Here is a 26,962-nt window from a genome sequence, read left to right as displayed (position 1 = left end):
CCTTTTTTGTATTTTATTTAAAGACAAGGTCTTTCTGAGTTGCTTAGGACCTCGCTAAGTTGAACAATCCTCCTGTCTCAGCCTCCCAAGCTGCTGGAATTACGGGCATGTGCCACTGTGGCCAGCTCAGTACTGTTTTCAAAACATCTTGTGAAGTAAAACATAATACAGAACCCACTGGCAAATACAATAAATAAGGAAATGAATGAGCTGATAGGGAAGTAATACAAAATTTCACAGGATCTAAGACACCATCACCTGTAAGACTCATGCATATTTCAAAGATGTTAAGATTTGAAAATGATGCACATCTCCCAATCAAAAACAGCTGGGTGTCGTCACTTCTCCAGTGGTCTGGGGTGCCAGGGTGGTGAGCAGCTGGACACCCCCCACCCCCAACACACACACACCTGAGGGCGGGCCTGCTGCAGGACTCAGGCCTCCTGGTGGTGAGGGCGGTCAGGGTGTTTATTTAGATCCTCAAGGTAGAGCATGGCGTTGAGTAGAGATGGGTCCACATCAACTGCCACCTTCACTCACCATCACTGTTATCTCTGCTGTCATTGTCATCACACATGGCTGCCATCATTAGTTCCTACTGTCTCGTCCTTCTTAAGGCAGCTCAGTTAAGAAAGAGGCGGCATTTCCCTCCTGAAAACTGGAAGGCTGCCAGACCTAGGGCTATAGCTCAGCTCTGCTGCTTACCAGCCGTGTTACTTTGGCACATTACTGCACCCCTCTGATCTCAGCTTACCCATCTGTAAACAGAGATGAAAATACTTCTCATGAGGTGGTGGCAAGAAATCAGAGCTACCTGTATGAAGGGCTCAGCATGCTTCCTACTACCAGGCCATGCACCTGTTTCCCTGTCCTTTCCTTATAAATATATGAATGCAAAAGTGGGCGAGGAAAGGCAGACTAGTAAAGTGACAGTCACTATGCAGCTAAGCTAGCTGCCAAGAGCAGCCCATTTGCCTTCAACTTCCTCTGGTAACTGAGGCATTCAGAGCTGTTGCCCTCTGTACCTGCCTCCCATCCTCCGGCCACAGTGGATCAGCAGCATCCTCCCCAGAGTGGAGGCCCCTCAGCCCCATCCCTACCGCTGTGCTCTAGAGCCAGAACCGTCCCTCAGGACAGCAAATGACACATTTCCACCCTCCTCTCTCAGCCACCACGCGGCTGCCAACTCAGCTGCCCTTCCAGCTCCAGACAGCTGGAGCAGTCTCTCGGGTCTCTCTGCCCAGAAGCCCGGTGAGAAGTGGGGTTCACAGACTCCCTGGTCAAGGCTGCAGCGGCCCAAGGAGATGATCCCTCGAGGTTGGACCGGGAGGCCGCTCTGTACCGGGAAGAGGGCAGAGAAGCACCGCGCCCAGCACAGCCCAACCTGTGCACCGCAGGACCAGAGCCCGCTTCCCAGTGCCCCACCCCTGGGCTCGTCCCGGATTCCTTCCCCCAGAACAGAGAGTTGGGGGGAGGCCCACAGGGACGGGGACGCAGAGGCTCCAATACCACATACTCAGAAAGTTCCCCCAAGCTGGGGAGGCACTACTCCCCACCACACAGGATGGCCTCTCTAAACCCAGAAATACAAGAGTCGCCATTCCCGTGCTGCGGCCTGGGGAAGGCGGTCACCGCGTGTGCCTGAGCCGCAGGAGCTGATGTCTCTCTCTCGCTGCATCCCTGGACCCTAGGACCAGCAGTGGCTGAGCGGCAGCAGCCCTGCAGTGGGGCCCCGGCCCAGAGCTGCAGCCTCCAGCCCAGGCTTTCCAGCTTCAGTGAGCTCCGAGAGCAAGGGACAGGCAGGCACTGGTGTTCAAGGTTACATCAACTGTCCCCAGGGCTGCCAGGCCACCATGTTTCTGAGCACTTAATGACCACACCCCACCTATACCCGTTAACTTCTTGGTCACACGTGGGTGTCTGAGGGGGCACACGCTATGGCAGCTCCACTTACTGGGTCCTTCCCACTCAACGAGCAGCTGAGTGCTATGCTAGGTGCTCCAGAGGCACCTCCAGCGGAACGCTCACGCAACCCGTGGGAAGTAGCATCCCCATTGTAGAGATGACAACATTGTGTCTTTAGCACAATGACAGAAATTGTCACTGAAGGACATCTAGCCACCAAGTGAACTAAGTGGCAGACCCACGATTTAAATTCAGGCTGCTCACGTGCACATCTGAATCACAATCTCACGCGCCCAGAGACCCTGGCACACGTTCCCGCTCTGGCACATCACCTGCTCCCCTCCCGGGGCAGCTCTACGTGTGTAAACCATCCCGAGGCCTTGATCATGACAAGCTAGGTAAGTGAGTGGGTGACTGGACCCACGGAGAGAGGAACAGGTGGACACCCAGACTCCTCTGCAAGGCCTTCAACCACCCAGCGCCTGGAGCCCCGGGCCTCACCTCCCCTCGCTCCGCTCTCGTCGCAGTGGCCACCCGCTCCTCTAGAACACCATCTACCACAAGGCTGCACTTTGTCCCCTCTGCCTGCAAATTCCTCTTCTATTCAGTTAACTCTAAATCATTTGGGAGGGAGCAGATGTCTTCAGAGCATCCCATCCTTACCCCTAGTCTAACAGGGCCCAGGCTGACAGAGATCTGGGATCCTGTCCGTATTCCTTCCAGAGCAGTCTGTGAAGATGTGCTTGTTTGTATACCATTTCTACCTCAGTGTGTGGAATCTTTCTTCTCTGATAAGATATGGGCTTCAATGGGAAGGAAGAAAGATGCTGCTGCTGCTGCTGCTCATTGCTGTGCTCCTGGGATCCCCCCTTCAGTGGCTCACCCACTGGCAAAGTTAAGTTCAGTCTAATACCTGACGCCCCAAACCCTCTCGCTGATCCTGAGCTCACTCCCAGATATCCCAGTTGTTGCAGCAGGTGCGGACTCCAGGGTCTTGAGAAGGTAAGGACATTATGGGAATGTCTGGGGATCACAGCTGGATGCAAGGCCCCCTAACCATGGAGCTCTAGAGAAACCAGTCACCCTGGGACCACAAGACAGCAAGATGCCTGAAGCAGGTGAGCCTTTCAATCAGGGCTGGGCCAATTACAAGCAAAGAAGAAAGCTGGAAGAACCAGTGAGGAGACTGAGGCAGGACCGAAGCTGAACCTCAAGGAGGAGGGTTTGGTAGGGGCTGGGAGAAAAGTTGAGAATCCATCCAAAGACAGAACTGTAATGAGATGGATGCACTGGGCTACACGAGGGTGGGAGAATCGGAGTTGAGAAGATAAAGTCAAGACAGCCAACCTGGGTCCCTGCACTAGAACATCCACCCATTCACCCAGCCAGCTTACCTGCTCTGGGTCCTAGGGTGGCAGTGTTCACAGTGGTGAGCAAAACTGACACACAGCTGTGCCTTGGTGGAGCTGGCCTTTTACTAGGTGAACAGAGGGTCATTGTGAATAGCACCTCCTAAGTTTGCCAGTCACAGCCTCCATGAGGTGCACACTAAAGGTCCCCAGGCTGAGGAGGTAAACATGGGAGTCATGAGATGACAACTCATGAAAACCCGGGTCCCCCGATTTTGAGCCACCTTGGCAGGGAGTGTGAGTTCTGCTGTGTGCCTACCTCTCTGGGATGCCCGAGCATGGGGGTAAGTTTTTGTCTCTAGGCCAAGTCTGCTGGCAACTAAGAGCCCAGACAGAGCTCCTCCAAGGTATGCAAGGAAGCAGGGGGGTAGTCAGCATCTCTGCTTCCTGTACTGTGAGGCCTTAAGATGGATTCCTGTGTCCCCACTTTTAATGCTGTGATTGTACACTCGGTGAAGACAGAGAGGGAACGAGGTTCATTTTCAAGATCTGAGAGTCAACACATTTTTCATGAACTTATACACTTGGAAAGGGACCTCAGAGGTTGATTAGTCCCTTCTGCAAGGAACAAAGGTCACCTGTGGTTGAAAGAGAACATCTAACATCCACAAAGACGATTTACCTGCTTCCAGATCTTGGAATAGCAGGTGCCCAGGTCGATATTTGATGAGATCATCCTGCCTCTGTGAACAGTTCTCCTATATTAAGCAGCCAGTGACCAAGATTAGTCTCTACCATTTACAATTATATCCCCAGGACCTAGCCCACGACAGGATGGCGAGGTGACCAGATGGAAAGATAGGCAGACAGATGAAAAGACAGAGGGACAGGCTGGTAGACAGATGAGCCAAACTTGTTTGTGCCCACTTTCCGTCCACTGGCCTTCGTTCTGTCCTCTAGAGACTGTTGGACTTTGGGTAGGAAGACAAGTGGTGGCACTTTTGAGCTATGCATGTGACCTTAGGTGAGTTATTTACTACACATTCTGAACATCTCTTTTTCCACCTCTAAGATGGAAAGATGCCCACAAAATGCCAGGTTCTTGAGATAATGAAACCTGCCTAGCACAGCAGCAGCTCAGCCAAGCAACCCCTTTCTCCCAAAGATTGTGGAGCTCAGGAAACAAGAGAACAAAGAATAAATCTCACAAAGTTCAAAGATGAGCAAGAGTTGAAACACTCAATAGGATTCCTGTTCAAAGAACTCCTACAAATCAGCACGAAAGCACTGAACCATACAATAGAACAGGGAAAGGACATTAATGGGAAATTACAAATAAAAATAAAAATGGTGAATGAAAACATAGACATGTGCCCAATCTCCATAAGTAACGACGAAAACATAAATTCACAAGTCAATGAAATGCAATTTTTCTCTCTATTGGATGGGGAAGATGTAGAAAATGGATAATACCCCATGTCAGCAGGACACGAGGACAGACCACTGTGCTGCCTTGCTGATGTGACTGAAAACTGGTTCAGTCTTTTGGGACAGCAATTTGGCTGGGCCCATGAAAATACGAAATGCACATTCTACCTGAACATGTCCACCCTGAGCATCTCCCCCAGAGCCCTGCCTATGGTGTATACAAAGAGGTCTGCACAAGGACAAGACTGACAGTTTTGTTTGCAGGGGTCAAGAAATGAAAACCATCAACCATCCCTCATGCTGAATGTTCACATAAACCATGGGTCCTTCTCACCAGGAAGCACTCAGCAGGAGGTAAGAGCAAGGAAGAGGGAGGTATACCTAACAAGGAGGAAAGCATGTGCCATATGATCTAATTTGTGCCCCAACATTCAGAGGTCTAGGGAGAGAAAGGGTTTCCATGCAGAGAAGGTATTGCCCCCTGGAGACCTTTGGCAACGTGTGGAGATGCCCTGGATTCCCACTAGCAAGGAGAGTGTGGTGGAGAGATGCATAAATGTCACCACCACTTTGGGCTGGGGAGCTGCCAGCAGCCCACAGGCATCAGGAGATGAGTGCTTTGGTGGCCTATCCAAGGACGGCTCTTTTGCTGGTAAGAGCATCCTCAGTGCCCACTGAGCTGCAGCTCTAGGAGGGGGGTGCCCTGAAGGCCTCACACCACCCACACACTACGGTCAAGGTCACCCGCATGGCCCAGACTGTCCAAGCCAGTCAGACTCAATTCCAGGACCGTCTCAGCTGTAGGCGAGAAAGAGGCCTTTTCCACTGGAGATAGCTGAGGCCAGGAGACGTCTGGAGTTTCCCACCAACATCTACCACTACAGCCTGGCTGTGAACACAGCCAACTTTAAAGACACAGGAGACAGAGTCCTGAATTTGTGCTCCTCCAAATCATGCTACCCCTCTGGTCTTTTCCATTAGGTCAGTGAATGTCAGCGTGAGGAGGGTTCCCTTCTGCCACACCAGGCACACCTCAGGAGTCAACGTCTTGGTTAGAACACCAGGGTGTCAGCCAGCTTCCAACACTTCTGACGTAAGGAGCCCGAATGTGAACGGGGTGAGACGCAGGCACATCCTGCTTGAAAGGATGTGGGACTGCTCAGAGTCCAACCCTACAACCAGCCCTGAGCCAAACTGCAGCTCCAAGCAAACCTGCCCACGAGGGAACAAGCACAGGAGGGAACCGCACGGGCCAGCCCTACTTGCTACAGCCCAGGGGCTCTGGCTGTGGGTATTCTGGATCAGGCCATTACTTGCTATGGGCTGCCCTGAGCACTGCCCATGCTCTAGATGCCGGTGGCACCTCATCCCCTAATCACCCCCAGTCTAGTGGGGTGACATCAGACAGGCTTAGGCAGGTTTGTAATTACCACTCCTGGGGAAGCAGACATCCAACGTGACTCTGCACAGGTGGCCCCAACTTAGTCCCCAGCATAGAACTGACACCAAGCACGTGGAGAACCTCAGAAACGGGACAGAAACAGATATAGATGACCATGCCCAGAAACTCCAAGATACAACCTGGAAAACTGTCCCCTCCCCTTCTCACTGACTCCACTCTAAAACAACTTTTTTTGAGGAAAAAACCAAGGTCAATACCAATGCCCTCCATCTGAGACTAATTTCCTTTTCCCATCAAGTTAATGTAGAGGATATTGGCATATGGATTTATGAGCAATTGATTTTTTAAAAAGATATTTAAAGTTATTATTGTATCAAGAATAAAAATATTGCTAACCAAGTAACAGTGATTTTAGATCTGTACCAGAACAATAACTGTCATTAAAAAGTCCCAGGTAAGGGCTGGGGATGTGGCTCAAGCGGTAGCGCGCTTGCCTGGCATGCCTGCGGCCCGGGTTCGATCCTCAGCACCACATACAAGCAAAGATGTTGTATCTGCCGAAAACTAAAAAATAAATATTAAAATTCTCTCTCTCTTTAAAAAAAAATTTTAAAAAAAAGTCCCAGGTAAGGGGCTGGGCTTGTAGTTTGGTGGTAGAGTACTCGCCTTGCCTGTGGAAGGCACTAGGTTCGATCCTCAGCACCACATAAAAATAAAGGCATTGTATCCATCTACAACTAAAAAAAAAAAAAAAGTCACAGGTGAATATTAACAGGAGTGAGCAGGCAATAATGCCAGGGAATGTTTGCCCACCATGCAGGGATCTGCCAGTTTCAACCAACTCCCATAGGCAGGCAGGCTCGGGCTGTCACATCTGCACGTGGCTCCGGCTTCCAGGAGAAAAAAAGTGCCCCTCATGCTTCAGGTAGTCCTTTCCCTTACCAGAAGCTAAGAAAAGAAAGTCTGCAGCCAAATAGGAAGAGCCAGCCATGCGAGGAAGGCATCCCACTAGCCAGGGAAAAAAGACTCAGCCTCTTGCAGCCTGCTCCCGAAAAACAGGCATGTGGGGAGTCAGGAGTTTGTTGAATGAGTAAGTGACGGGCAATGACCCCATGCTCCTGGGCTGTACTTGTCCTGTGCCCTGGGCACTTGAAGGGATGTCTGAGAAAAGCCAGGAGGACTAAGCTCTTTAAGGAGGGACTGTGGCAGGCTTTCTGGGGAAGAATGAGGGGGCACACCCTCTCCACCCTGGGCTTCTAGTCTCCCCGCAGGCTGCTGCAAAGGGGCAGCTTCAGTCTTACAAAATGGAGGGAAGGAGAACCAGAGCTGTCCCCATACTCTCTCTGGCAGCTGTCCTGAGCCTGGCTGCCTGGCAGGTAACAGTTGTGAGAAGAAGGGAACATCTGGCCTCACTCGTAGAGGAAGCCTAGCTCCTCAGAGAAGCCGCACTGGGAAGGTGGCCTGTCACATCCTCTGCTCCAGATCTCCCTCGGCAGGAGAAGCCATCTGCCTGGGTCCTAACCAAGCCTCCTTACCCAGCCTTATCTCCCTCCCTGGACAAGCGAGACCCTGTCCTGGGAGGTCAGACATCTCATGCTTCTGCCCAGTCACCAGGCCAGACAGGAGGGCTGATGGCCGCAAGTGCTGGGCTGCAGCGTACCAAACACAAATACCAGACTTCCCGCCCGGAGCCCTTGGGGCTGAATTAGGTCCACTTTGAAATTTAAAAAACCGTCTATTCTTCTTGGACAGAGGGTCAAAGAAAATAGAAGCCTGTCCTTCCCGTGTAATTACAGCCTGATGCAATGTACTGTAAGATGCTGTGTATGGGTACAAAACTCCAGAGAGTGGCAGGGGACCCCATGATCGCGACTCTGGGACAGGCCTGCTGAGCTAACAGGGAAGACCATCTGGGCTACTGCAGGGGTCCTGCTTGCTCCCCACCTTCAGGAAGCTGAGGTGCCTCCGGCCTGCAGAAGGGCCAGCTCGTGCACACTGGCACAGCTGCTGCCAGCCTGGGGCTCCCCGACATCTGTCCCCACAGCACAGAGGCAGGCAGGAACCCTGGCTGCCCCCACCCCATGTTCAACAAGACCGAACCACCTCAAGCCACCGAAAAACAACGAGCCAGACAGGGACTTCAGGCGGCGGGGCAGCAAGGACCAGCAAACAAGAGAAAGATGAGAGGAGACCAGAGCCCGCTGGCTGCGACAGGGACCCGGAGAGAGAAGCTGCTGGAGGGAGGCAGATTAATTAACAAGTCACTCTGGGCTTTTCCTCTCCAGTGGTGGAGGGGTGACAGGACACCGTCACCCCTGGGGAGGCCCCACTCCAGCCACGATAAACGAAATGTGGTGAACACAAGACGCCTCCGATGCCGTCTCACGTTTCGCCTGTATTTAGAACAGTGGCCACCGCCATATAAGAGCAGGACACAAAGTGTCCCCGGGGCCCTTGAAGCTGCCGGATGAAGGAAGAGGCCCCGGGCAGTGGTGCCAGCACCTAGCTGCCTGGCACCTGTGCCAGTGCAGGTGCTGCCCACATCTGCACTTACGGCCCAGGGCTGCCTCTGCGGCGCGGAGAGCGACCCTAACCCACTGCACTGCCTCGGAGGAGCTCCTGCCTCCCTTCCTCTTGTTCCTCAGCCTCCTCGAGGGAGGGATGGGAAGAGTTGGGCAGGGGGCTGGGCAGACTCTGTCCCATTTGGGGGTCACTAGGCTGGAGCTGTGGTGGGAAGCAATGGCGCTGGAGCTCAGGGGCCCCCAAGCCCACCCCACTGCACTGGAGGAAACTGAGGCTGGAGGGGGCACAGTCTGGACAAGATATGGGGGGTGGGGGGGGAGGAGGAGGTCTAGAGTCCCCGTGCAAGGCTCGTTCCTGGGCCATGTGGTTGGACACCTGGAGACAGAGGCTCTGCCTGTCGGCTGCTTACAAAGTCCACATCACTTTCTCAAATTTCCAATCACTGAGCACAGCTTTCAAAACACGCACACACAAAACACACCCACGCACGCAGAGGTGAGCACCACGCTTTCTTCAAACTCCTCTGCTCTGTGACTTCAAATCTTTAAGCCTGAAAGAGTCTCCATTCCATCAATTTCTCACATTCCCAGGGACCCATCAATTCCACACTCTGGTCTTTGCAGCTTTCTCTGCTGTGAGAATATTAGCTTGTCACCAGGATCAGCTGCCCATGATAGCTGTGACAATGAGCGATGGGTCAATAACAAGGTGGGCAGAGGCCCTGGTTGGATAATGGGAACAGCCCAGTCCCAGGGAAAGGCACTCTCCCAGCGGATGGCTCTGTGGTGGGTGGCAAGCTTCCTGGAGGTGGCAAAGACAGCTACAAGGCAGGAACCTGGGCGTGACCCAGAGGAAGTCATGCGCCCACAGTGTCACCCGGCTTCACCTGCCACATGGGGATGGTAACAACAGCACTCGGCTCACAAGTAGTGAGAAGGGTGAAATGGCAAGGGACGTCAAGGTGCCATGGAGAGCTGCTGGCTGCCCAGGGCCAGTTCCCCCTGCGCAGCCTCCTCGGAACCCCTTGCAGCCTCTGCCCTGGTCTGCTGCTGTCTGCTGCTGGAGCTCCCGTCTCCTTGCCAGCCCCCAGGTCCCCTGAGGGCCCACAACTGTGGAGCCAATGTGGAGCTTGGATAAAGCAGAGGCTAACTCGAGGTTCTGGACACAGGAGCGTGCCCAGAGACATTCAATAAACGGGGAAACTCTTCTCATGCCACTTCTAGGTTTTCCCGAATCAGCAGTCAAGTGGTTACTAGATCTGAGGCAATGCTCACATAGAGGCCACGTGCCACACACTGTGCTCAGCACCTCAAAGGCTGTCACATGTTGTTACATCCACAATGCAAGGTGATCATGCTCTGTCCTTCCCACTGTCTCTCTTTCTGCAGACAGATGTCACTTTACTCAGTAGCATCTGCCAGGAGAGGTCCCAGTCTTCCTCCAGACTGAGGTCTGCAAGGGCAAGGTCAAAGCCAGGTCTGGGTCGCCACTGGCTCTACAGACTTTAGGCACATGCCTGGCATACAGCAGGCCCTCATATCAGCTTGCTCACATGAACAAAGGCATTAGACTGTGAAATAAAATATGACATTCTTTCTGTTGGGAAAGGCAAAAGCAGCACAGAGAATAATGGCAGCACCTCTGTTCAGGGGAGGGAGAGACTTTGATGTCTTCTCCTTTTTGTTTTGACCCGTGTTGGGCTCTCCCAGGAGCCCTGAGCAGTGCAAGAACAGTGGGGGCTGATGTGCTGCAATCCTGAGAGACTGTGGTGCTTGGCTGTGTGAGACACAAAGCCTTGAAGACGACAGTAAGAACCAAGGCAGACGCTCCTGTGGCTACACAGGCATGCACAGGCGCCAAGCTGGCTGGAAAGAAACTCAGACCCAGACAGCCCATGTCTGCCTCAGTCCACAGCTGGCTCTCTACCTTGCAGTCTACCCTGCACACAACAGACGCAACAGGGAGGCCCAGGCGTGAAGAGGCAGCTGCCACAGCCTTAGAACTGGTCCTTCCCCCCAGATCTCGGCTGGTACCTGCCGGGCCAGAGGCTTCTCACAGCCCGCAGTAGTGCAGCTGTGGCTGCAGTTTCTACATGTGACCCAAATGTTTCATTTTTCTGTGAGCAAGGAATCCCATCTCTCTGTGGAACTCCACACCAGACACACAGACAGAGGCTTGGGTGAAAGAGGAGGAGGATGGAAAGACGACTGGAGAAACCCAAAGCCTGAAGTCCAAGGACATGACCATCCTCTGAACCATGGGCACCCTGCACAGCCCACCAAGGCTGTGGTCCATTATTAACAGGAAAGGTAACAGATCTTTCTGCACCACACTGACCAAGGCCAGTGTTTCTGGCAGCTAAATGCAAAGGCTGAAATTAATTCCACACAGAAGACGAACTCCAGCTGCACTTATGCTAACCATACTTTTCAAAGGGAAAGACCCGAGGGCCCAGGGAATGAGTGTACTGAGGTATTACTCCACACCAATTCAGTGGCTGTAATATTTGCTGAAGAAATAAATAGGGGGGCTGTTGGAAAGTCCAAGATGCCTTTACAAACACTTCAGTTGGATATTAACACAGACCTCAAACTTGCTTGGAAGTCAGGGTATTTGGAAAATAAGAGCAAATATTTGTAAAGGTATAAGCTAGAAATTTATTAATTGCAAATTTAACTGTCACTTAGAAGTGACAGAAAAGCAAGCCATTTCTGTGTGTTCGGAGAGAGAGGAGGAGCAAGCCTGAGCAAGACGAGCTGGTAGGCTGCGTTTTGCTTTCTTTTCCATTTCACTGGTTGCTGCCCCCCAATCTGACTAGGGCTTGTGCCTGCTAGCAGCCAAACACTAGCTGTCCCAGCGCAGAAGAAATGGGCGAGAACTCAGAACTGGCAACGCCCACTATCAATGCTACTTTTGTTCTGAAATTTGGTCAAGTGCTGCCACTGCTCACTTCTAGCGGGGGCTGGCACACACGTTGTCCCGGAGGACCCAGAGCACAAGCCTTTCTTACAGAGTCACGCTTGCCCCAGGCAGCACACTATGCTCCTTACCAGGACCCTTCCTACTGAACGTATCTCCAGGGCTCTTCCACAACACGGGCTGGGAGAGCTCAGCAACCCCAGGATGAGGGTGCGCACCGCGTTTCCTCCGTGTTTAGGAGTACAGTTTCTAAGCCATCCCTCCAGGCGGGCTTCCAGGACCTGACGTGGCTCAAGTGAGATCCTGAGGGAGCGTCCCTGAGAACATCTATGGCCAAAGTCTTCATGGAGGACCAACCCTGCTTTGATACCTTTCTAGAGAAAACTGCCTCGGCCTGGCTCTGGGACTCAGAGGGTTGGATGGATGTGTCCGTGCACCGCAGACACAGTGGTCCCACAGGAAGGTCCAGGTGTGGCTGCAGGTGTGCCCTCCACCTTCTGTTTAGAATGAGGGCCACTGTCCCAGCTGTTTCTAGAATTTTTTTTTTTTTTTTTTTTGTACTGGGGATTGAACTCAGGGGTGCTTTACAACTGAGCCACATCCCAGCCAGTTTTATTATTTTAGGTTGATAAAGGGTCTCAACTAAGTTGCTCAAGGCCTCTCAATTAAGTTACTGAGACTGGCTTTGAACTCGTGATCCTCCTGCCTCTGCCTCCCAAGCTGCTAGGATTAACAGCCATGTGCTGCCGTACCCGGCTGTTTCTAGGATTTTTAAAAAGCTTGATCTATCCCTCAGACAGTAACTCACAAGCTCTGTCAACCAGTCAGAAATTGCTATTTGGACTAAAAATCAAAAAGATCACTGGACAAGAAACTTCTCTGTGCCTTTGTTTCCTCATCCGTGAGATGGGGATAATGAGAGCTTCTCATCTTGCAGGGTTGCTGTGGACTGAATGAGCGCTATTTTACAACACATACATGAAGCAGCAGAGGTGGCTGCGACTTGCAGCTATTATTTTTATTATTAGTCTTTAATCACATTCTAGTTATTCTTTCCTGTCTCGATTTTTTGCTGTTTTCACTATTGTTTATTTAGTATTTTTCTTTAAGCTGACTCATTTCCTTTCTGCCTAAAATTTATTTTAAAAAGAACATCACCATGGCAAATGGGAAAACAGACTTGTGTCATAACCAGAAGGCAAATATAAAAATAAATACAACAAAAGCAAAGCAACATAAACTCAAGCCTACTCTGGCCACAAGCACTGACCCCCAGCCTGCCTGGGGACCCGAAGATGAAAGGGTCAGGGCGCAAAGCAGAGCCCATCTCCTCCAGGCACATGGATGCTGCAGTGCTGCTGCGGGGGAAGGGCCTCTCCCTGCAGGTCTGAGGGCCCCCAGGACCTTCTGTGCAGGCGCCATGTTCTAGGTCTCGCTGTCCAGCACACACATGTATTGAATGTCTGAAACATGGTTTGTGTGACCAAGGAACCAAATGCCTCGATTCAGTCTGCTTTAGTTAGTTTAGACCTCAACACTCACACATGGCCAGTGACTGTCCCCTGAGGAAGCTGCACAGCCAGGCTCTCCACACCATCCATGTCCAGTTGGGGGCTAAGCCCTTAGTCTCCTTCTAGGGAGGGTCTTGTGAAATTAGGCAGTGATTTGTCATGGAAATGTAACAGGTTTATTTAGCAAATTTTTTATCATTGCTTAATCAAAAGTCCTAGGTAGACATTGCTTTTAGTGCTCTTTCTGAGGAACTAACATTTTATCACCAGCACTGGAATTATCCAAACAGCCATGTTTCCATTTTTCACACTGGCTGCCAGGAAGCTCTCAGGAAATTTAAAATTCCATAAGAACCACTGTGTTGGATCCCGTGATAAATAGACAGACTTTTCACTTGCCTTCTAAGCTCTCTTAGATATTTGTTCCTTCTCTTTTTTTCATCCTTTTATGTATGTTTTTTTTCTAGAAATTATCTCAAATCTTTTGAAATTAAATGGCATGCATTTTTTTTAATCCTAAAACAAATAATTTCCAATGGTGCCAGGATTTAAAGGAGTCTTCTGCTAGCTAGTATCAGTTATATAAAAAACGCTGTGCAAAAATCATCTGAAATGCTTCCAAACATGCTCCGATTTTGCTCCTGAGGCACCAAGCAGACATCGTTAGCTAAAAAGAGAACAATGTGTGCAAGAGGTGCTGTTGGGCCTGCTCCAGCCTCAGGACAGGCTCCCTGAGCCGGGGGCGTGGGCTTAAGCTGCTCTGGGTGATGAGGGAGCTGCCAAAATCTGGGCCGCAGCCTGGTGTGCCGGCTGAGCCATGCCCTGGAGAGCTCTGGAAACAGTGAAGGGGGGAGAGAGTGGCTTTAAGGCCACTGTGGCCACTGTGGGAACAGTCTCCCAGGCAACAGTAGATTTGCTGTGCCCATCTCGCTTCCTAGCTGACTTTCAGAAGCTAAAAATCTCTAGATCACTTCATGGGATGGGGACAGGGGAGGGTGGGTATAAAAGGTCAAGGAAACCTCTCAAGTGATGGCACATTTTAATTTTGCTCTAAGATAAAACTGCCTCCTTCACCAGGCAACACCTCCCAGCATTCCAATGACTGCAAAGCAGAACTTGAAGGTCACTCAAATGACCCACTTTGGGTGGGTTTTTTATTTTGTTTTTGTTTCTTTTGCTTTGGGATAAGAAGAGGATATTTGCAAGTCTGTCATATCTGGTTCTCTTTTTAAACCAGAGCTGAGAGCATGTCATCAACACTCAGGCTCTCCCAGTACATATGAAAAGTGCACTGTCGCCCAGATGAATGTGTAAACTAAAATGACTTTCTTGTGCCAGACTCCAGCTCATTGTCTCTGAGATTCTAATATGCACAAGTCATGCTTATATCTGAGACCAAACAGGGCAAACGTCTGAGAAGGCAGGAAATGAAGCACCTCTTCCTAATCTCACAGCAGTTTCACAAGATAAGTGCTGCCACCTCTACTTAGAGACAAACAAGTTTTACCCAAGGTCACAGGACTTAAGCCAGGGCTCCTATTTGCAACTTCAGGGTCCCTTTTCACCATCCTGCTTCCCTGGAGAGAGGTCAATCCCTGCTAAGAAAAATGGCAACCCCGCCCAGGTTTCTACAGAGCTCAGGGGAGTCAGAACTTCACTTCATGAAATCACCGATTTAAGAGGGGAGCGGAAGCAGGAAGCGGCTCAAGAGCGGCGCTGAAACGAGCAGTTCCAGAATCAGCAGACACGAGAAGCTATTGTCAGGGTTCAGGGTAAGAAAAAAGTCTGGAAGTAGACAGGGCTCAGAGGGGCATCAGGAAATCAGAGCAAGGAGGAAAACGGGGTTCTCCTGACTGCAAAGTCACCGCCAAAGCAGACAAGGGTCTGCAGACCTAGAAACCCAAGCATCTCCTAGAGAGGCCACCTCTACTGCAGGGAAGCAGAGATGTCCACAATCTGAGCTTGTCAAGTCTCCCTTGCCCCTTCTGTTGAAGACAGTGGCCTGGTTTTCCTCTGGGCCACCACCTCTCCCCTTTCTCAGACATGAGGTCAAGGTCAGTCCCAGCATCAGCCACAGTACACGAGCGAAACTGGGCCAGCCAGGAAAGTCTACCACCCAACCCCAAGGTTCAGGAATGGACCTGAGATCCCAGACAGACCAGCGAGCTGAGGCCCAGGACCCCGCCAAAGCTTGGGGCTGCTGGGAACTCCCATCAGCCGCAGAGACCCAGCCATGCTGGCTGCGCAACAGGAAGAGGAGGCAGCAGCAGGCTCCTGACCCCAGGCCAAGCATGCCTGAGGCCCGACCTAGCCCAGGACTTGTCACCACCACACCAGCCAACAGATCCCCACGTCTGCTCAAGCAGCCTGAGCTCAGTTCAGCAGCTGTCACCCTGGGAGACTCAACTGGCACTAGGCTCTCCCCCACTCCTCCTCATGGACAAAGGGCCACACACACCTCCTCAGGGCGGCTGGAGGGCTGTGGCCTCCTTCCTACTACAGCACCCCAGCCCCAAGGGGGCTCAGCACCTGGTTAACAAACAGGGCTGGCGTTAGAACCCCGAGCTCACCTGATACACGTGGAATGCATTCGCTGCCTTGCCGCGGAGGAACACCGACGGGATCCAGACGTTGATCAGCGCCCGGTTAGATCTGACCAAGAGAAATCACACTGTCACTTACAGAAACCAACAAGTGGCCACTGTCACTTACAGAAACCAACAACTATACAGAAACCAGCACAGGAAACAATTTTCTCCTCTAAAATTCTGCACAAAAAATTCATACAACATGTATTGCTTGATAGTGAACCTAGGGACCAGTTCAAGTCCCACCCCTCATCTCCCAGGACTGTTTTCAATATATACAACCATATAAATTTATATAACATGTTTTATGTTGTAAGTTTACACATGCAGTTTATTTTTTGAAATGAGAAAGAGCTGCCCTTCCATTCCTGCCTACTGAGGGACCTTGGCCTTCAGAAGATGCCTTGGGCCTAGAATGTGTCTGATGCTCAGGCTCCACCTCTCCTTGGGGACAGCAATAGGGATGTACAGGAAGCCATGCAGAAGGACACCAACAGCTTTAGAGCACCCTGTGGAGCCACACTGTCTCTTCACTGCACTGACTTCAAACTCTCACCCCCATTTCATGTGAGACTCCACAAAAGAGCTCAGGAGACTAACACTCTGAGTGACTGCTGTTTGGGGCAGGAGGTGGGAAGGATACCAGAAAGTAACAAGTGGGAAAACCAGGATGCCAGGCACAAGTACTCTTTCGACTTTTCCAAAAACACTGTGTCTGTGGGTCTAATGAAGCAAGATTGATATTCAAATACATGGCCGTGGCCACGGCTGTAGCTCACCACAGTGTTGTTCAAGTGTTCTGTTTCCTCACTGACCTCCTGTCTGGTTGTCTTATCTATCAGTAAAAGTGGGGTCCTGAAGTCTCCAACTCTTATAATAGAAGTACCCGTTACTGCCTTCATTTCTATTTTTACATCAAATGTTTTGGGGCTCTGATGTTAGGTGCATACGTGCTTAATGTTGTTACATAGAAATTATTTAATTAGCATTGGTGTGTCACCAAGTGCTACTAGATCTAAGGAGAGTGAATGCCAGGGGGTGTGCTGCCATCTGGGCCAGGCTATGGGGACAGAGTCTGGCAAGCTGAGGAGAGGTTGAAGCTGGAAGGCTGCTTCTGGCAGGGGAGTCAACGTCTGCGAAGACCGGATCAGGAGAGTTTGAACCCCAGCTCAAGCCTGTCATCTGTGAGACGACACCCCTCTGAGAGGTGTGGTGGGACAGTTAGAGCAGCGCCTGGACAAAGGAAAAGCTGGCATGCGTGGGCTAAGTGAAGAAGACAGCAGTCCTGGTGGTGGGGAAACCGGTGGCTACAAGAGAGGAACCGTCTGGTGTGCAGGGAGGGGAGAGGGCAGGGCTGGAGATGGAGTCAGAGGTCCGCGAGTGCCTTGTTTATGGGACACATGAAGGACTTTTGCCCACACCAAGTGTTCGGTAGAAGTAGTTCCCCAGGCCCTCCCCATCACCAATGACTGGTCTCTGGGAACGCCCTCCCACCTTCTGCTCCTCCCAGTTTCTCCCACCATAGTTGTCTCCTCCAGTAGCCATTCTAGTAGCCTCTTCCTGCTGACTGCCACCCACAGGCCAATGGGAAGCAACTCAACCTGGACTTCCATCCTTCACCTCCTCTCCCTGCCCACCCAGACATTACCCCCCTCCCATGGTGGGCCCCCCAGCAATAAGGAACCCCTTGGTGCCCTGGATTTTCTATAATCTCATTCAAATGGCTACCAGAACCCTGCAAGAATGGTATCAGGAGCTTCACCTCAAGTCCTAGAGAGGTTCAGGGACTGAGGTTTCAAAGCAGGTCGCCTGGCTCCGAAAAATGTTCTTTCTGATGCCCTGCCCTGCGCTCCCCATTCAGAAGTGACTTTTCCTGTTTGACCCTTTCTGAGAAGAAAGCTACATTTTCTATTTTCCTTGTCTTTTTGTTTGGAGACAGGGTCCTGCTATGCTGCCCAGGCTGGCCTCCGCCTCCTGGGCTTGAGTGAGGGGAGGTTGAACCTTCCTCAACAGGCCACATCTGAAGGACAGGGAAGAAGATTCTGCCTGGCCCTTAACCCAGGACTCAGACCACATCCAAAACCCAAGGAAACCTGAATAGAAATCATCTCAAGACCAATGGTTTCTCTAGGGTATCAAGAGGCAAATGGAATCAGAGCTGTGCACAGATCATGGGAGGCTCATGACCCAGGAGATGCAGATACCAATACCTACAAGGGGCTGCTGGGTGAACCGACAGAGAGCGAGGGGTACAGCCAACCCAGCGCACAGCCCTGTGTGAAGGGGACAGCTGCTCCCTGCCCTGGGGACTGTGGCCACAGGCACAGGAATCTAACTTTCAAATGAAATTTTTAAAATTCAAAATTTTATGTGACACCTTCCAAATCTGAAATGTCAGCCAGGGAAAAAGATTTTCAAAAACCCAAGGGGAAGATAAAACACACCAGAAGGCCCGGGCTGCGGGAGAAGTACCCTCCATAACAACCAAATCAACCTGATGTGGGCTTAATGGTGATTTCTGTTTCCCCGGGGGGTCTTCTGGGACCTGAGCCAGCAACAGAGTCCTGTCTCTAAAGTACCCCTCGTGAGCACATGCCATGGACTTACATTTCAAAATCCGACAAACTCTGGTCTTCGGATGTTTGACTCAAATCTCCAGGCACCTGCCACCAGGGGAGGAGAGAGGAAGAGAGAAAATGCATATGGTTACCATGGTTTGCATAATCACGGACAATTTCTGCCTCGCAATGATTCCCGAACATTTCCTGTTCAGAATGAGGTGAAGAAGCAGTTACTAGAAAATAGTGAGAGATTTTGTGCAGGGATGGCTGGAGATAATGTTGCAGTAATAAAATATGCCACCATGAGCCATCTCAATTATCTTTACAGGAAAAGGACTGCTAATCCTATTGAGATAATCACAGGCATGTAAAAGCGTGTAATTTTGGAGCTATAAAGGGCTAATTAGGATCTGAGATGCAAGATATCAGATGGTGATGGGGAAAATATCCATTGTCACCATGATGGGCATCACACAGACACACAAACACCAAAGGCCAATAGTCTACCCTGAAACAGCCCTGACCTTTCCCCACAATGTATGAGAAGTTCAGGCAGCACCTGGCTTCTCCTCACTCAGAGGGGCCTTGTGAGGATGTGATGGGGTAAGAGAAACCAGGCTTCAAGGTACAATGGTCCCCACCAGGGCTGCCCGGGATGCTGATGGAGACAAGGGTCCAGCAGGCACTCAAAAGCCTGTGGGATCCCGAGTGAGCCCCACCCTTCCAGCCTTGATTCTGTCCCAGGGAAACCAATCCTCAGGACTGTCCCAGGATTCACAATTGTTCTATAAAGCAGGTTGCAAAATGCTCAGCACCAGTAGATGCTCCATAAACAGCGATGTTATTCCAAAACCCAGGAAAGGAGCTTCCTTGAGAAACTGAATCCGCTAGGACTCTAAGATGTGGGCCAAGGCTAAGGGGAACCCAATGGAATGGGGAAGAACATAAGGTAGTGAGGGGAAAAGAGAGACCCTTGAACTCACACCTTCACTTCTCAGGACTTCAGTTTATCCACAATCTTGCCAATTCCATAACAACCCCAGGGATGGGTGTTATCCCCCAACTTTTCGGAGGCGGCAAGAAAGGATGCGTAACTTGCCCAAGATCATATCAGGAAGCAGACAGGAACCCAGGCCTTTAAGACTTCTAAGTTTCCTCTGTCAGGAACCCTCAGCAAAGAGGAAAACCAGCTCAAAGGCAAGGCTTGAAGCCCCTCGGCCTGTGCGGAAGGCTGGACGTGAAGCAGCTCTTCTTGAAGAACTAGGTTCTGGCTTTGAGGGTGAGAGGATATGGAGCCTGGGCCCAGGGTCAGACCCCTTCTTCCTGTGTGGCTAAGAGCAAATCACTTCTCTGTGTTGTTCTTTTCTCAACTGTGAGGTGGGTGTAACAGTGACATGGGGTTGTCCTGAGGATAGAGTGAGCTGCTATGTGTAAGATACCCAGAGTAGAGCCTGCCGGGAGAAAGATCTCGTGTCTCTGAGCTCTGATAGCAGCACCTGTGAAGGCAGGGTCGTGTGTTCTTTACCCTTCAGCAGTGTGTTCAGACACAGAACCTGGCTGGCTAGCTCAAGGGGGCCTTCCCTCTGTACATGGCAGCCACAGGGAGAGCCACTAGGTTGAGCCCTCCACAGACATCTGTGCTGAGCCATCAGCTTGGGCTGCAGGCAGATGTCCCTGTGATGGCACTGCGAACGGACTCCTGCAAAGCAGCCAGGAGGCTCCTGCCTTGCTTCTGGTCAGAGCCCCAGTTTCCTACAGTCTTATATCCCAGGGGTCCAGGGATCTGCTGGGCTGGGCATTGGTGCCAACCCGCTACTGCAGTGACCACCACTTTCCAACAGCTGACTGCAAAGAGATGGAATATTAGGAAACATGAGGCTGCATGTACCAAGATCCAATAAAATATCCATGTCCTGTGACCCAGGAACCCACCAACAAAATTCATCTATAAGAAACCCAAAGACACCACCAAAATTTATGTCAAAGATCATCCCTCTTTAAACTGCTTAAAGAACTTAAAGAAAAAGATTACAATCTAAAGATCCAACTGCAGAGAAGTGGTTCAAGAAATTATGATGTCCACATGAGATGGCCAGGTTGAAGAAATTTCAAATAGGCTTTGCATACACGTGTGAATGTGCGTGCAGACACATTGCACACACACACATTCCTGAGGCTACAGACCTAAAAGTAATTCTGGAAAAATACTTAATAAATAGGAAAAATGGCTATTACCAATAACAGATTAGGGGTGAGATTGGGAGGAAAAAGGCCCATTTTTCATTTCCTCTTTCCGTAAGATTAAAAAAAAAGTATGGCTTAAATTACTTTAAAAAAATGTAATCATGCTTCTGAAGAATGCACTAGCTTTTTCTGTGTTATTATGAAAAGACATCTTAGATAGATCAGTAGGGGAAGCAAAAGCAGGGTGCAGATTAGGGCCAGAACGCTGCCTCGGGGGCAGACGTGGGGAAGTGAGACGATCCCACTGAACTTGTTTCTGCATCAAAAAGCTGAAGACGTGAATCCAAGAGACCAAAGAAAGGGGTGTCCAGGGGCAGGGCCTGGGAGCACAGCACTGGGAATGAGGCTACTTGCAAATACTCTGATGGCATGTGAGTTGTGAAGGAAGTTAAAGAAATTTAATACAAATGTATTAGCTTCCCCCAAAAGAGTGCTTTTGATAAATGTTTCATGAAAGAGATAAAAAAAACTCTAGTCTCTGTTTAATAACAAGCAGCTAGAGACTGCAAATGCCCAGTGTGATCCCCAGCTCACTTGGTGTCGACAGGGTTGGGGTGAGATGCAGCCAGATGACACAGTGGTTGCCTCTGAGAAGGAGCCAGGTGACAATGGTGGCTTTATCTAAGAAGCCAGGTGACGACAGTGGCTGTATCTGAGAGAGATGCCAGATGACAGGGGCCGCATCTAGGAAAGAAGCCAGCTGCCTCTGAGAGACGAGTCTGTGATTTAGATTTGGAACTTTTCAGCATTTTCTACATCAAGGACGTGTTAGTTGAGTGGCCACAGGCAGACACACGTCCTGGAGCAAGCTCAGTGTGCGTCATGTGGTTTCTACATCTCTTTCCCACCCCAGGCATCTCACCAAGATGCAGAAGGCCAGATGGAAGGGGCTTTGCCTTCGCGCTCACTGATCAGGGATGGAAAAGGATGGAGCCAGGGTTCTGCACCCACGTGGCCTTCCAGACACCACCCTCCTCTCTCCCTTGTGCACCCACATGGAGTCCAGTGGGAGGGGCGCGCATCTGCTCCTCAGCAGGACTGTAGGTAGCGCTCGGCCATCGAAAGTCTGAATCTTCCCTTGCACCTGGGGCCAGGCAGGCTCTTCTGGGCATGGTGTGTGGATTAAGGATCAGATTGGAGGAGGGACTCACAGGTTCTGGGGACACCAGTTCCCTCATGATGCACAAACACCACCTCCTTTAAACACAGCCACAGCCCAAACACAAAGGGAACAGAGCTTGTCCCCAGGGGCCTCATTCCCAAGCACCTGAGCATAGGCATCCCACAAAGCAGAAACAAAGGGCAACCAAAGGGATGGAGGGAAGAGACAGACAGGGCGGCCATCTTATTGACAGACATCACTTTACAAGCAACAAACAGCTTCTTCCAAATGGATCAACTCAAGGTCCAGATCAGTTTCCCCCCACAGGCTGCTGGTTTCTGGAGAATCTTAGATGGCAAGTGCATGGGTCTGGGGCCAAGTCCTTTTGAGTTAGACATTTTTCTGCTAATGCTGTGACCTTACTGGGAGTAGCAAGCTAGATGTTTGTGTGTCTACCCGAGTGCCCACGAGGCTGCTTAGAAGAACCCGTGAACTTGCAAGCCTCTGCGGAGCATGAGGCCAGGCTCCAGGACAGTAGCAGGGTGACAGTGGCAGACCAGGCTCAGTGAGCATCTTACAACTGTCTTCTTGCTGCCTGCCCAGAATGGCGCCAGAGCTCCCCTGGAGTCCACAGCAAACGTCCAGAAAGCTTCCTCTACTTCATATATGCTGGTGATAAAAGAGGGTGGGGCAGGGACTATTTTATACAAAAAAAAATCAACTTTCTATTGATATTAGCCACCAACATGCCCTATGGCCTCCTGAAGTCTGGAGGATCTTGAAGGACTCATCTCGGGGACGCGGCCTTCTCTTGGTTCACCTTCCATACAGGGCATAAAGAAATGGGCAGCTCCCCCTCTGCCTGTGGTCTGTGCAATCATGTGGCAATAGCTGGGTACAGGGAGAGCAGAGTCCAGTGCTAGGGAAACAGGGCAGCAAGAGTCCTCGATCCTCCTGGAGCAGACGGCACCAGCATTGCATGTGTGAGGACACGGAGGGGCAGAGATCTGTGAAGAATTCGCTCCTGGTACAGGAACAGTGGTTTCCACGATCCTTCCTGGCTTGGGCTTCCCTGGGCCTGAGAGGCAGGGACGGGCCATGAGGGCAGCTCTCTCATAGGCCTCGAGCTCCGACTCCCACGTCAACATGGACTCCAGCACTGGCTCAGCCTGCACCATGCTTGTCACTTCCCCAAACTTGGGCAGAGCCTAGAAGTTCTACAGCTCTACCAAAGTGGAGGATCGTCCATTGCTTAATAAATGCTTATGAAGGAGCAAGGAGGAGGAGAGAAGGGAGGGGAGGAAAGGAACATCAGCCAATCTGTCAAATCCATGGACAAAAAAAGCAAGCTCCCTCCCTTGGGTGGAATCAGGATCTGGACAGGGCTGGCAAAAGCCTTCCCTCCTCGGAGATGCACTCAACTGCAGCCCCCAGCTGAGTGCTTTCATGTCACAGCTAGTCCCAGGTCCTCTTCTCAACAGCCTGTGGGCAGAGGTGTCACCTCCACTCACAGGCAGGACAAGAGGGCTCCATGTGAATAAACAGGAGGAGGAATATTGTCAGGAACCCACCCAGTCTCCTAGCCTGCTCAGGAGCCTCAGCAATTTCAAGTGCTCAACTATCTCCAGGTGGGGGTAGGATGCATGAGGAATTCTGGTCCATAATTCCATCTACATCATATTGGACAGTCAGCAACAACGGCCGGATGAATAAGGATGCCATCTTGGACGTCCAGTTCCGTGCGGCTCCAGATCACTGCACCTGGTCTACGCCATATGAAGCAGAAGAACCACTCAGCTGAGCCTAGTCAACCCACAAAATCATTTAAGAAAACTTAAAACACTTAAGCTGTTAAATTTGGGGTAGGTTTGACACACAACAAAGACAGCCCACAGAAGTTGCCCAAGGCCACTGGAGTCATGAGCAACAGAGATGGGACTCGAATGCAGGTGTGGGCCCAGAGAAGAGCACCCTACCCACCACGCCAGGCTGCCCCTTGATGCAGAGGCCTCCATCTGTGCACTTAGCCTCCACAAGGCTCGGAAGATCATAGAACCCAACTGGTATTGGTGAAGCACCTCCAACAGGGTGAAGCCCATCTGAGGGGAGCTGCCGCTCTAGAGCAGATGTCCACAGGTGAACAGTGGCTGAAAACCCTAAGTCTTTTGTTTTTGTCACTGCAGAATGGCTTTGGGTAGGTCCCAGGCATGGAGAGCAAGGCCAGACCTCTGACCAGGTCCTCTCTGACCTCTGCCCACACAGTCAATGCCTCCAGACCCTGAGCTGAGCACAGCAGTTCCCAGGGACAGGGCTACCTGGGTGTTCTGAGCTCTACTCCTGGGCGCCTGCCACAGCATAGAGAAGTCACTAGGCATCAGCAAGCCCTGGTTTCTTCCCTGCTTACCACAGTCTTTGCTGCCATTTTAAAAATCAACAACACAGGTAAGAGGGCTTTGACCAACAAGGTTTGAGCACCTACTGTATACAACACCTTCACCCATTTCCTCCCTCTGACCATCGTGGAACCTGTGGCCAGTGTTACAAGTCTCTTACACTCCCTCTTGTCCTCACCCTGTCTTCCCCTCTCTTTTCGAGGCCAGTAGGTCTCATTCTTCAGTCTCAGCTGAGATGTGAATTCCTAGGAGGCCCCTTCTCTAACCACCACATCTAAACAGGTTTCCCAATGCCACCCTCTGCCACCCACAATCCTCAGCTTGTAATCACTCCATGCTGAGCTGTGCCCTGGACCCCTCTGCAGTCAGACAGCAGGCTCCCCATCCCCATGCTCACCATGCCTACCAGTTCCGTGACACCCAGCAGCTGGCCTAGCACTTGGCACACTGTGGGTACTGACTATGACTGATTCAATGAATGAATCATCATATAAGCTCAGTTTCCACACTGAAACGTCCATCAATTTTTAAACTGCTTTGTAGCAAACTCAAAATCTTCATGCATGGTAAGAATAAGTTAGTTTGGAGATTTAAAAAAACCACACTCACAAAGAAAAAGAATCTTACTTCCTCTCTTCTAACAACAGGGCACTCAGATCCACCACTCAAAAGAAGGCAGGAAGGAAGACACAACAGGGCAGCAAATCTTTGTCCCCAACCATGAAATGGCCCATGACTTGTGTTTTCCAGTCACTTTCTCTCTTGTCTCTGTTGTCCAACAGCCTTCCCTAAGTCAGATAGCTCTCTACCGAAAATGGTGCCTGTGCTCCACCCCAGCACTCCTGCCTTCTCATGTCCTTTTGCAACAAGGAACAAAGTGTGGAATGACATGGCTCTGGCCTCCAGCTGGGGTGACCAGGCTCGGGCTGCTGATCTGCTCGTGAGGCTGGCCATGTGCAATCCTTGCCTCCAGGAGGCAGCTGGCCTGGGTCTGGACCACTTCCCAGGTTCCATGCTTGTCTGTTAATTTGTTTGTCACATATCTACAGTTAGAGGCATCGAATCCATGTGGTTTTAAAAACAGTCAAGGTTTTTAAACCTTGACTGGGAGTAGGCAAACGGCAAATAATACCTTAAAGAATCTTCATTTTATCCGCTGCTTATCCCAGAAACCCAGACAAGCTATCAAACTTCTGTGAATTCGGTTTTGATGCATCTGTTTTTCCCAAAAGATAATGACAGTCTCAAGGATGATGTTCTGAGTGCCCATGATGGCAGCAGGCATCTGCGATTGCTCAATGAACATTCCCACTGGAGGGACAGATGAGCAGATGTCCAGACAGACAGATGGATGAAGGGATGGTTGTAAGAGGGAAGGAAAGGGAAGGGTGTGAGAAAAATATCCGAGTTACTAAGAATGGACCTCTAGTTCCTTTCCAAGTAATTAAGATGCTCAGACAACATATGTGCGAAGACAAATCTACAGGACTTTCACTGCAGCACAGTGACAGCATGGAAGCCTGGGGATAAGTAATGAAATAGCCACACAGAATACAACACCGCCAGACTGTGTGGCTACTAAAGGAACAGCACAGGTCTCCTCCGCTAACAGGTCTCCAGGATAGAACGTCAAAAGCAAGACGCAAAGCGGTGTGTCAGGAAAGCTACTATTTTCGCAGGGAAACAGGAGGTACGTCAATCTGTGTGCTGGGATGAGAGCCGTGTGTCTATGGGCACTGACCAATTTTAGAAACTGCCAATCACGGATGCCTGGGAGGGAAGGGCAGCCAGAAGTGAGGGTCAGAAGGGAGCGAAAGATTTGCTTTTTTTTCCTATTAAACTCTGTGCCTTATAAATTTTTATCATGTGCGAGTTATTAACCTTTCAAAAAATAAATGGAACCACCATGCAAGTTTCAATGAGAAGTAAAACTTATGTCCATAATGGAAAAAACCAGAACAGTGGTCGACTCTGGGAGGGTGGCCATGGGGAACAGTGGGAAGGGGCACAAAGGGACATCTTGGGATAAAGAAAAGCGCTACATAGACCCTGAAGTGTCTGGAGGAAGCGTACTGGTGTATGCAATTTACTTTGAAATGAATTTTTTAAAAAATGATGAAATGATAGGTGTGTGGAGGGGTACGCAGGTGAGTGGTAGGCAAACAATGGATGATGGATGGACAAAGTAAGAGGCACAGTAAATGTGACGGTGGAATCTAAGTGGCAAGTACACAGGTATTCACTAAAAAATTCTTTCACATAACTGCTTTTAAATTTTTAAACAAGATGTTGGAAAAAATAAGTTTTGCTCTAACAACTGAATTATTTCTATTCTCTGTATAGAAAATGATATAATAGCTCTGTCTTATAAAGAGGCTATCGGAGCATAGAGCTTCAAGAGAAAAAGAATGACAGTGCACCAGGTGGTTACTGAAACTGTGTTCTTCTGGATTCTGTGGTGTATCAGCTCTTTAATCGTGATTTGCTGTGATTTCTTTCCTCATTTTGAATATTTTTTTTAAAGACTAGTTCTGACCTGGCCGTGTGGCCTTCAACTAGTGGACACTTCTCTGACTTCACTTTCCTCCTGTAAAACAGCAGCTGTGCTGGGGGCTGTGGCAGGGCTTCTGTAGGAGAGCTGCCCAACCAGCACCTGGCAGGTCTCATCAAGCAGCAGCTCAAGGGGGTCAACGGTGGTCTGCAGCATCAAAATGCCCTGGAAACCCTGGCTGAGGGCGTGGCAGTGGGGTGATCGGCAGCCCTCACCCTGGCTGAGGGGCCAGCTGCTCCTTTGCAACACACCTGTGCGCTCCTCTTACTCACAGTCAGACTCCAGAAGCTTGCACCAAGTTCTGCTCAGGAGTCACATACCACGCAAGTACCAGGGAGATGACGGAAGGAAAGAGCCCAGGCACACGTGATTATCGAGAGTTGGCCTCGCACAACCCAGCAACACAATCAACCACACAGACCTGGCTGTGAGGCCGATTCACAAGGCAGGGTGGGAGGGGAAGCAGATTTGGAGCAGGAGGGGAGA

General features: G+C 50.6%; 1 protein-coding gene across 2 annotated transcripts in view; it reads right to left on the bottom strand.

Moving 5' to 3' along the window:
* Nucleotides 1–26,962, bottom strand: part of Snx29 (sorting nexin 29) — a 385,059-nt gene that overhangs the window by 83,093 nt on the left and 275,004 nt on the right. For both annotated transcript variants that reach the window (XM_027940802.3, XM_027940803.2), the window contains 2 exons: nucleotides 18,233–18,288; nucleotides 15,608–15,689 (listed from right to left, as the gene is read on the bottom strand). In XM_027940802.3, the coding sequence (XP_027796603.2) occupies nucleotides 15,608–15,689; nucleotides 18,233–18,288 (138 nt within the window). The remainder of the gene's footprint in view (nucleotides 1–15,607; nucleotides 15,690–18,232; nucleotides 18,289–26,962) is intronic.

Source organism: Marmota flaviventris, chromosome 19 (assembly GCF_047511675.1).
Source record: "Marmota flaviventris isolate mMarFla1 chromosome 19, mMarFla1.hap1, whole genome shotgun sequence".
Classification (NCBI taxonomy): Eukaryota; Metazoa; Chordata; class Mammalia; order Rodentia; family Sciuridae; genus Marmota; species Marmota flaviventris.
The sequence above is the reverse complement of the archived record's forward strand: the minus strand, read 5'-3'. Positions and strand labels throughout refer to the sequence as shown.